The sequence below is a fragment of the Schistocerca americana genome, chromosome 5 (genome assembly GCF_021461395.2).
Source record: "Schistocerca americana isolate TAMUIC-IGC-003095 chromosome 5, iqSchAmer2.1, whole genome shotgun sequence".
NCBI classification, from domain to species: domain Eukaryota; kingdom Metazoa; phylum Arthropoda; class Insecta; order Orthoptera; family Acrididae; genus Schistocerca; species Schistocerca americana.
Genome location: NC_060123.1, coordinates 445,678,229 through 445,688,110, shown reverse-complemented (window position 1 = coordinate 445,688,110; position 9,882 = coordinate 445,678,229). Strand labels below are relative to the sequence as shown.

Here is a 9,882-nt window from a genome sequence, read left to right as displayed (position 1 = left end):
GAAGGTACTGAATAGAATTGGGGAGAAGAGGAATTTGTGGCACATCTCGATTAGAATAAGGGATCTGTTGGAAGGACATGTTCTGCGGCATCAAGGGATCGCCAATTTAGTATTGGAGGGCAGCGTGGAGGGTAAAATCGTAGAGCGAGACCAAGAGATGGATACGCTAAGCAGATCCAGAAGGATGTAGGTTGCAGTAGTTAAATGGAGATGAAGAGGCTTGCACAGGATAGAGTAGCATGGAGAGCTGCGTCATACCAGTCTTTAGACTGAAGACTACAACAACAACTTATTGCTTTAGCACTATGTTGACGAGACAAGCCGAGTGGCGTCGGTTAAGACTGAGCACATGCCCCGTGGGGGACGAGAAGCCGGCTTGTCGGGTGCAGGAATTCCGCCGGCGGTCGTTTTCACTGCCAGCCACAACCACAGGCACTGCCTGGTGAGGCGCCGGAGACGGCCGACCGCAGCCGAGGTGAGCCGAGCGGCGCCGGGGATGCCACCGGCCATCAGTCGCCGTCGCGCAGACAGTAGTGCATCGGCAGGAGTACGGTTGGGTGTTTCAGCGCAGGGCAAGGACGCTCCACAGGGCGCAGGAAACTCCACACAGGTACGCGCCTACCCCTAGCCTAGAGCACTGTCCGAGATTGTCTACCCCTAATACACACTTGATGTGCACTGCCCGTGCGTTTTTGTTTCTTTTTACTGGGATGTTGTTGATGTAGCCATCAGTCAGAACACTGCTTTGCTGCCGTTCTCAACGCTAGTCTGTTTTGCGCAGCTCAGTTCATCTCCACGTAACTACAGCACTCGTACATCCACTTAAAGCTATTTACTGTATTTAACTATGACGTTACTTTTGTCTGAGTAATTGTAGTAGTTCTTCGCATAATGAGACTCGTCGAATCAATGAGAGCTCCGTAATGAATGGTGGTAATGAAGGTTCCAGTATGAAAATAGTAATATTTAGCAACTTAATTGAACCATATTTGCATTTAGAACCACTGGATATCTTTGGGAGAGACAAACGAGTAAGTTGACATATTTTGCATATTTTCTTTCAGCAATGTCATATGGAATAATGTTCTGGGGTATCACAACCTTTAAAAAAGAAAGTCTTAATTGCGCAAAAATGTGTTTTTAGAATAATATACGGTGCTCACCCACGATCATCTTGTAGACATCCTGATTTAGGTTTTCCGTGATTTCTCTAAATCGTTCCAGGCTAATGCCGGGTCCGCCGACTTCCTTCTCCGTCCTTCCCGAATCCGATGAGACTGATGACCTCGCTGTTTGGTCCTCTCCCACAAACAACCCATGTCTTGTATATATCTATTTAAGGGATTGGGCATTCTGACAACTGAAGACTGGGTGTTTGTGTTCCCCTCATCATTTCATCATCATCATTATTCCTGATAGTGGCTAGATTGGACTACGTAAAAAATTGGCGTGTGAAAAAATTGCGACTTTGTACGGGCGCTGATGACCGCGCAGTTGAGCGCCCCACAAACCAAACATCGTCATCATCATCATCATCATCATCATCATTCCGACAACTGCTTCACAGTATATTGATTCCCTCATGAATTTTGCTGTAAATAATCCACTATATTTCAAAAGGAACAGTGATGTACGTAATTACAATACTAGAAGGAAAAATTACATTCATTTCTCCACATTGAGGTTGTCTTTAGCGAAAAAAGGGGTACACAGTGCTGCAACAAAAATTTTTGATCACGTACTCAGTAATATAAAATGTCTGACAGACAAGAAAGTAAAATTTGAAAACAAACTCAGAAAGCTTCAACTAGACAACTCCTTCTACTCCGTAGAAGAATTTCTATTACTGTAATGTGAAAACGTTGTGGGTAGAATTTACTAATTCGTAACATCTGTTTATCTGTTTTTCTTTTTGGGGAAAAAACTTCGAAATGTTCAGAATGTCACCATATTCACAAATAAACTTGCGATATGATAGTAAAATGTCTCGTTCTGCGTTATTACGATATATCTTAAAAAGTGATCTATGGAACACGAAACTAACTACCTAACTAATCAGGATCTCAAATCATCCATCGGCGACCAAAGTTTCACAAAAAGTACAATAGATTCTACGACTGGATGTACTACTATAACTTCCCGCACTGAAATTATAGATTGCGTATCGGTTCCCGACGTGGATGCGCGACTACATTTTTCTACCCGACTCTCTCAGACGCTGTTCAAATAGTAACCGAATTATCATAACTTTTTTTCGAAGACTCCAAGACGTCTTAGCACATGACGAAGTACTCCGAACGCAGGCAGCTCTACCACTGTTTCTCTGTATCCCACCATTGGGCCGGCCTCTGTGGCAGAGCGGTTCCTGGCGCTTCAGTCGGGAATCGCGCTGCTGCTACGGTAGCAGGTTCGAATCCTGCCTCGGGCATGGATGTATGTGATGTGCTTAGGTTAGGCTTAAGTAGTTCTAAGTCTAGGTGACTGATGACCTCAGATGTTAAGTCCCACGGTGCTTAGAGCCATTTGAACCATTTTTTAGCGCACCATCGGCACCAGCGACGCACGTTCCTTCCTTACAAGGGCTAGATATTATTTGACCTGCTATCGCTGCAGAGGATTGTTTTCTTTGGACTTGGGAGTGTGGTTATAGTCTGTCTTGCATAAATACTGCAATCCTACATTCCTGATGCCTCAGAAAGTGTCCTAGTAACCAACCCATTCGTATACATTTAGTCAAGTTGTCCCACAAAGCTCTCCTCTTGCCCTTCCAAATCAGCGCTCCCTCATTTGTTACCCAGTCTACGCATCTAGTGGCACAACTAGGTTACGGCACTTACCAGACTGGCAAACAAAAAAAAAAGAAATGGAGAGGGCAAAAGAAAAAAGGATGAGGGATGGCAAAGTAGGAGGAGGAAGAGGAAAAGAAGAGGTAGGACTGGAGCTCGCTAATGTGGGAAGAGGGTGGAGACGTGTGAAAGGAAGTCATGAACACAGTCACAATGCATTTCACTGATTTACAATGCAGTAAGAAGTACCATCTCCCTGGTACAGGTAGCCATTTTTCTTGTTCTGTCACAAGCTGGAATCACTCTCGTTATGCCAAGTGAGCCAATTCAACGAAAGAGTAAAGAGTATATTTTGCATTCGTTGTTTTGTTATTTGCGTGGATACACAGTGAATCAGTGAGAAAGGAATCGGGTTACTTTTGCAAGCAATGTGACTTTCGGCGTTTTCCAATGTTTTGAAATGTATCGTAAGAAAGCCACTGAGCTGCGTAACATTTACTGTGCCGCAAAGTTATGTTGATCTCAGGTAACGAATAAACAGCCTGATCAGCGATGAGGATTAAACAAAATATCGGGAGTTGTCAGCATAGGACACACAGTGGAATTTAGCTCTGGGTGCCAATTATTACCATTATCATTTAATCTTAAGCATTTTTCTGTAGCATCGCACTTCAGAAGTTACTACTCTTTTAACGTCTGTAAAATCCTTACTAACGCTTACTTATATTCCACCTACATAAATTCCTCTTGTCTAGAAAAGTTTTTCTTGGTATGGCCAGTTTGCATTTTCTATACTCTTTACTTCGGTCGTCCAAACTTAAATTTGCTTCCCAAACAGCAAAATTCGTCCACTACTTACAACATCTTACTTCCTAATCCAGTTACCCCAGCATCACCCGATTGTATTCTAGTACCTGTATTTGAATTTTATTCACGCTTATCTTATACGTTTTTAAAGGTCGTTTAACTAATCTTGCAAGTCTTTGATGCCACTGACAGAATCACAAAATCATTAGAAAATCTGTTTTTATTTATTCTTCCTGTACTTTAATTCGTGTTCCAAATTTCTTCGTGGTTTACTTTAGTGCTTGCTCTACGTACAGATCGAATAACATGTGGATAGGCTCGAACCCTCTATCATTCCTTTTTCATGCCTGACACTTGTAACTGCAGTTCGTCTTTTATAAGAGTTGTAGGTAATTTTACGCTCCCTGTATTTTATTGCAGACAATTTCAGAATTTAATTTTCAGTGGGAGGTCAGTCTCGCATGTTCTTTTGTTTCTCCTGAACCTAAACCGATTTTCTCCCTGTTGTTCTCTTTTTATGGAAATAATTCGTGGTAATATGTTTCGACCATGACATATTAATCTGATGGTTTGGTAGCATTTGCACCTGTCGGCATCTGCCTATAATGGGAAATATTGTAGTATTGCTCTATCGATGAATGGATTAAGTAAATACCTTTTTTAAAAAAATACTGGGTTTCGGGACGTGCCCATGCAGCCGTCTCAACATTTGAAAGACGATACGACAGTGTGTTACGACAATTCAGAAGATTCATTACGGTCAAGCCATACCTGGTACGAAGTTAAATAGTCTTAGACTTATTATGTGACACGTTGCAAGCAATTTTTGTGTCACTTATGACGACATGAATATAAAGACAAAGCAACACCCATTCCCTGAGCGGAGAAAATCTACGTCCCGTCCGGATGTCGAACCTAGATCCCTTCGGTTAGCAACCTGGCGCACTGACCCGGCAGCTACGGAGGCGGACAAACGTGAGCAATACCTGGCTATAGTTTGTATGCGAAATCTAATTAATGTGTGTAAATCATATGAAATAGCTTGAGACTCCTTAAGGATGGCTCATCGCTATAGATGAACAATATTTCGCCGACCCTGCGGGCTGTTGACTATTAAACCGACGTCTGGGTCCGGGATCCCGACTCGGGTGTAGACGTACAATTTAAATGTGCGCTTGCGTGTGTGTCTGTTCTCCAAACACATCTGAAAATATTTTGTAGAATAAAATGGATAGTCGCTGTAGTTGTGATGAATGGCTGAATAGATGGTTCCAGAAGGCCAAATCATCCGTTGCGATGCTGACCCATCAAAGCTGATTGCTGATCCCGACTAGATCGTATATACGGTTTATAAGCTGTGTCGTTTCTAGTGAAACTGCAGCTTCTCGTTATTCTATGAACACTCAAGGAGTACATCTTGACTAGAAAAGAAGTTAAACGCTTTAAGTTTGACTTTCACATCGAGGTCGAAATCATGACTTTCACATCGAGGTCGAAATCATGACTTTCACATCGAGGTCGAAATCATCAGAGATGCATCGCAAAGACGCAAACTTATCTGTCCTTCGATGCATAAAGTTATACGGAAGGAAACTAGTCATAACCGAGCCTCACTCTAAAAAACATACCGAGTGCACCTACTTATCCGACTAATTTACTAGTGTTACAAGAAACATGTAGCCGGGATGAAGTTTAGAACCTTACCGTCGCTGTGAAATCGTCAGTGACGGAGCAAAGCTCGCATAGGGGAAGAAATTATCCGGTCTTTCACTTTGCTAAATCTAAAACAGGGAACATGTATCAGAATGGTTGATAACAATTTGAACATCATTCTTCTCGGATACATGTCCATTTTTTATCCAGTATTAGACTTCTTCCTAGCATATATGGGCATAAGTTATCGATCGCCGTACCCTTTCGTATATTTCGTTCGCAGTCCGTCCAGCGACTATCTTACACACAAAACCTCTAATGACTTTATTGATGGTACTTGTTTCTTTTGTGTGTGTTGATTGTACAGAACGTTGCAAAATATTCCACCTGTTTCAAAACGTTATATCTTAGGCGTAAGAACATAGAATTGTGATGTATTTTAGCTTACGCATCGAAATTAAAACTTTCCCATAGCGCTAGTTGCAAGTTGGCGGTTCATGTGCCTCTCGCTCTTTGGCTCACTACCGAATGTATGTCGAGGCGACACACCAACAACTTCTTGTATTCTCCGTGTGAACAGGTGCTTCGATACTGTTTCTGAACAAGTGCCTATACCTCTTAAGGTATGCGTTTTAGACCCCATATTTATTGGTCAGTTTTCTAGTTTTGTCCACACTACCTCCTCCATACATATGGAAACCAAAGAGCTTGCAGCAGAAGAGATATGTGTCACAGTATCGAACATGAACAAGTGTTCATACCTCTTAACGTATTCATTTTTGAGCCCATGTTTACTAGATATCTTTCTAAAATTTTGGTCATACTACCACCTCCGTGTGATCGAAAGAATCCGGACACATGGCTGATAATGGCGCCGTCCATCGATAATGCTGGAATTCAGTATGGTGTTGGTCCACCTTTAGCCTTGATGAAAGCTTTAACTCTCGCAGACATATGTTCAATCAGGTGCTGGAAGGTTTCTTGGGGAATGGCAGCCCATTCTTCATGGAGTGCTGCACTTCGGAGAGGTATCGATGTCGGTCGGTGAGGCCTGGCACGAAGTAGGCGCTCCAATATATCCCAGAGGTGTTCTATAGGATTCAGGTCAGGACTCTGTGCAGGCCAGTCCTTTACAGGGATGTTATTGTCGTGAAACAACTCCGCCATAGGCCGTGCATTATGAACAGGTGCTCGATCGTGTTGAAAGATGCAGTCCCCGTCCCCGAAGTGCTCTTCAACAGTGGGAAGGAAGAAGGTGCTTAAAACATTAATGCAGGCCTTTGCTGTGATAGTACCACGCAAAACAACAAGGGGTACAAGCCCCCTCCATGAAAAATACGACCCCACCATAACACCACCGCCTCCGAATTTTACTGTTGGCAATACACACGCTGGCAGGTGACGTTCACCGGGCATTCGCTTATGAGTAGCTGCTCGATCATGAAATTAAAGTTTTCTCACTTCCCGCCTAACTGTCACAGTACTTGCAGTGGATCCTGATGCAGTTTGGAATTCCTGTGTGATGGTCTGGATAGATGTCTGCCTATTTTACATTACGGCCCTTTTCACCCGTCGGCGGTCTCTGTCAGTCAACAGACAAGGTCGACCTGTACGGTTTTGTATTATACGTGTCCCTTCACGTTTCCGCTCCACTATCACATCGGAAACAATGGACCTAGGGATGTTTAGGAGTGTGGAAATCTCGCGTACAGACGTACGACACAACTGACACCCTGTCACCTGACCATGATCGAAGTCCGTGAGTTCCGAGGAGCGCCCCATTCTGGTCTCTCATGATGTCTAATGACTACGGAGGTCACTGATATGGATTACCTGGCAGTAGGTGGCAGCACAATGCAACCTAATATGAAAAACCCATGTTTTTGTGGGTGTCCGGATGCTTTTGATCACATAGTGTACCTACCCTACAATCTTAGCAACAGTACTTCCACATGTGTTCCACTTCCAGAGGTATCACAACGATTTTCGCTTATAACTTCCGATTCGATTGTTTCCAGATCAGGGTCCCTGGCCTCATATTGATTACTCTTCTCCATCATCCCTGAATGTTTTTAGCATCATCAAGGTATCACCCTGTATATGCACTACACAGTTTCTAACTGTAGCTGCCTACTTGTCTTAACTGTGTCAAACCTGTATCGTAAGGTTATATCCGTTAATGAGAAGATCAGGATAGCATGAAAATTTTTTCTTTCAGTCAGTAATTAAAGAAATATGCAAAATCAATTTTTTTGCCCCTGGAAGCCGTTAGATAGGCAACCGGGGTGACAGCGCACCGAGTACGTCGTTTAGTGATATACATTATTTTCAACATGAACCTACTGTTCGTTGTTTGTTTCGCAAGCATACAGTGGTCAAAAGCTCGGCATTTTTCGTGATCGTTTGGCCTCAGTTCTTGTGTCAGTTGGATTTTATAGTCACAAAGGAGCAGATAATCTTACAGAATTCATTGCATTCTGTTTCTGGAATACGTATGTAGTTGTGAACGCCGGCGAATAGATTTCACAGGATTTAACAGGCAACATTATCACTCGCTTTGACGATGTTTTCGCAGAAGGACGAGCATATGGACTCCCCGAAGGTTTCATCTTCTCAGCCGAACCAGTTTTCTTAAATTAAGTTCATCAAATATTACACGATGTTTGCGACCAGCATCTGCACGACACTCACTCCATTTGTAATAAGTTTTCACGATGACAACAAGCTGATCAATTGTGAAGCGCTCCATTACTAACCACAAAGAGAACGGATAAAAATCGTGCAACTTTCAGTTCTGTCGGACAGAAATAGCGGGCACTTCAAAATTTACGTTCGTTATCGGACACACAGTACTTCTTCCGTTTGCGACTGTACAGGAAAATTGTCGAGACTGCCATTCATAGCCTAGCCGTCAGCTTGTTTCCTTTCACAGCAGTACGCAATAATGCCGGGTCTGTTTTTCCCCCAGTTGTGACGTAAATACCCCGAAGCTGTTGCGGTATCAATTAAGATCTGAGCGCCGGTGTTTCATGACGAGTTTGGCCTTCGGCGTCGCGTCCCCGACACGTCGTTCATTGGAGACGCAACATCTGGCGTCTGTTTGCCAGAAAACGCTGCTTACGAAACAGGCGGCAGTACAGCATTCAGTCAAGGTACGACTACATGACTACAAATTTTCTCAGATCATCACAGCAAAATTTATCTACAATGTTTTAGGTGTTACGTTCAATTGCCTTTGACAAAAATATTCGTACTGAAAGGGCTGAAGGAATACACTTTTTATATGAAAGTTACAAAGACGTGTTGCAGAAGTACGGACTGATAATGTTATTCATCTCCTCTCTGCAAGTAGACAGAGGATGCTTCGTATTAATATACATGATTTTCCTGCCCTGCATCATTGGCATATAGGGCGAAGGAAAGATGACTTGTAACCAGGCCATATTATTACGATGCTATTGGATTATTACTTGGAGCTCACAACTTTAATTCACATAGCGGCTAATCTACACATTACACGAAGCCTGAAAGAACTGAAATTTTAGTTGCTCTAATAAAACGAAATATTACAAATATCGGACAGGAAAGTGAACAAAGAATCTGACATTCTTTGCAATAAGTAATTACCTGTGTATCAACGGGTGACGATTGAGAAGTCACGCAAATTTTGCTCGTCGGAGAGACAAAAACAAGCGAATAATAAGAAAATGTCGAAGATTAAAATTTTAAAAATCCATTCACAACCAAGTACGCTCATAAAATAACATGAATGACAAGAAAATGATGAAGATTAGAATTTAAAAAAGATGAAGATTAGAAGTTAAAAAAGCCATTCACTCTTACGTACGCTCATAAAATAACATGAATATTATTAAATTAATGATCATAATCACCTAGCCACATGTATTCTTTAATTACTTACCTCACTGAAGCAGAAGACAGTTTCCGATATCAGATGAAGCACTTTTAAGCCACCTTTATATTAATAATATTAGCGGTCACATCACGCTTTCGTGGGGTTTCCAGATCTTACTTCTGAACTTCCGCAGTGTAGCATCCTGTGTTAGGTTGAGTTAGTAAAAAAATCGTTGGAAGCAATCGCTTATCTGTGAAGGTATTCCGTATGAACATACCTTGATTATCAGTCGATAGTTTGGTAGTGTCTCCATGGCCGTTCAGAAATCTAGCTCAGATTGAATCTATCGTTCAACTGCACGTACTATTTGAAAGAAGCCGCGTATTAATGAAGTGAACTATATTTCTCTCGAATTTTTTTTTCCTGATTTCCCGTTGATACCTTGAGAGAAAGTTCTTTTCCTCTCGAACGTCTTAGCGTGTGAGCCTGCATTATTCTGTAGAATCCTGCAACAGACGGACGTTGGTGGTGGTACTTTGTAATTTCATTCTTATTCATTTTTTGTAAATTGACCCGCCAGCTTAGCCGAGAGCGCTAATGCGCTGCTTGCTGGACTCGGGTAGGCGCGTCGGCCCCGGATCGAATCCGCCTGGCGGATTACCGACGATGGCCGGTGTGCTGGCCAGCCCGGATGTGGTTTTTAGGCGGTTTTCTGCATTTCCCTAGGTGAATACCGGGCTGGTCCCCACATTCCACCTCAGTTACACGACTCGCAGACAT

At 42.6% G+C, this 9,882-nt stretch overlaps 1 protein-coding gene across 1 annotated transcript in view; it reads left to right on the top strand.

Moving 5' to 3' along the window:
• The first annotated feature begins 349 nt into the window (after positions 1-349).
• The window catches only part of LOC124616423, a 394,706-nt gene continuing 385,173 nt past the window's right edge, over positions 350-9,882 (top strand). Inside the window, exons 1-2 of the mRNA XM_047144730.1 lie at positions 350-442; positions 528-610. Coding sequence (XP_047000686.1) covers positions 350-442; positions 528-610 — 176 coding nt within the window. The remainder of the gene's footprint in view (positions 443-527; positions 611-9,882) is intronic.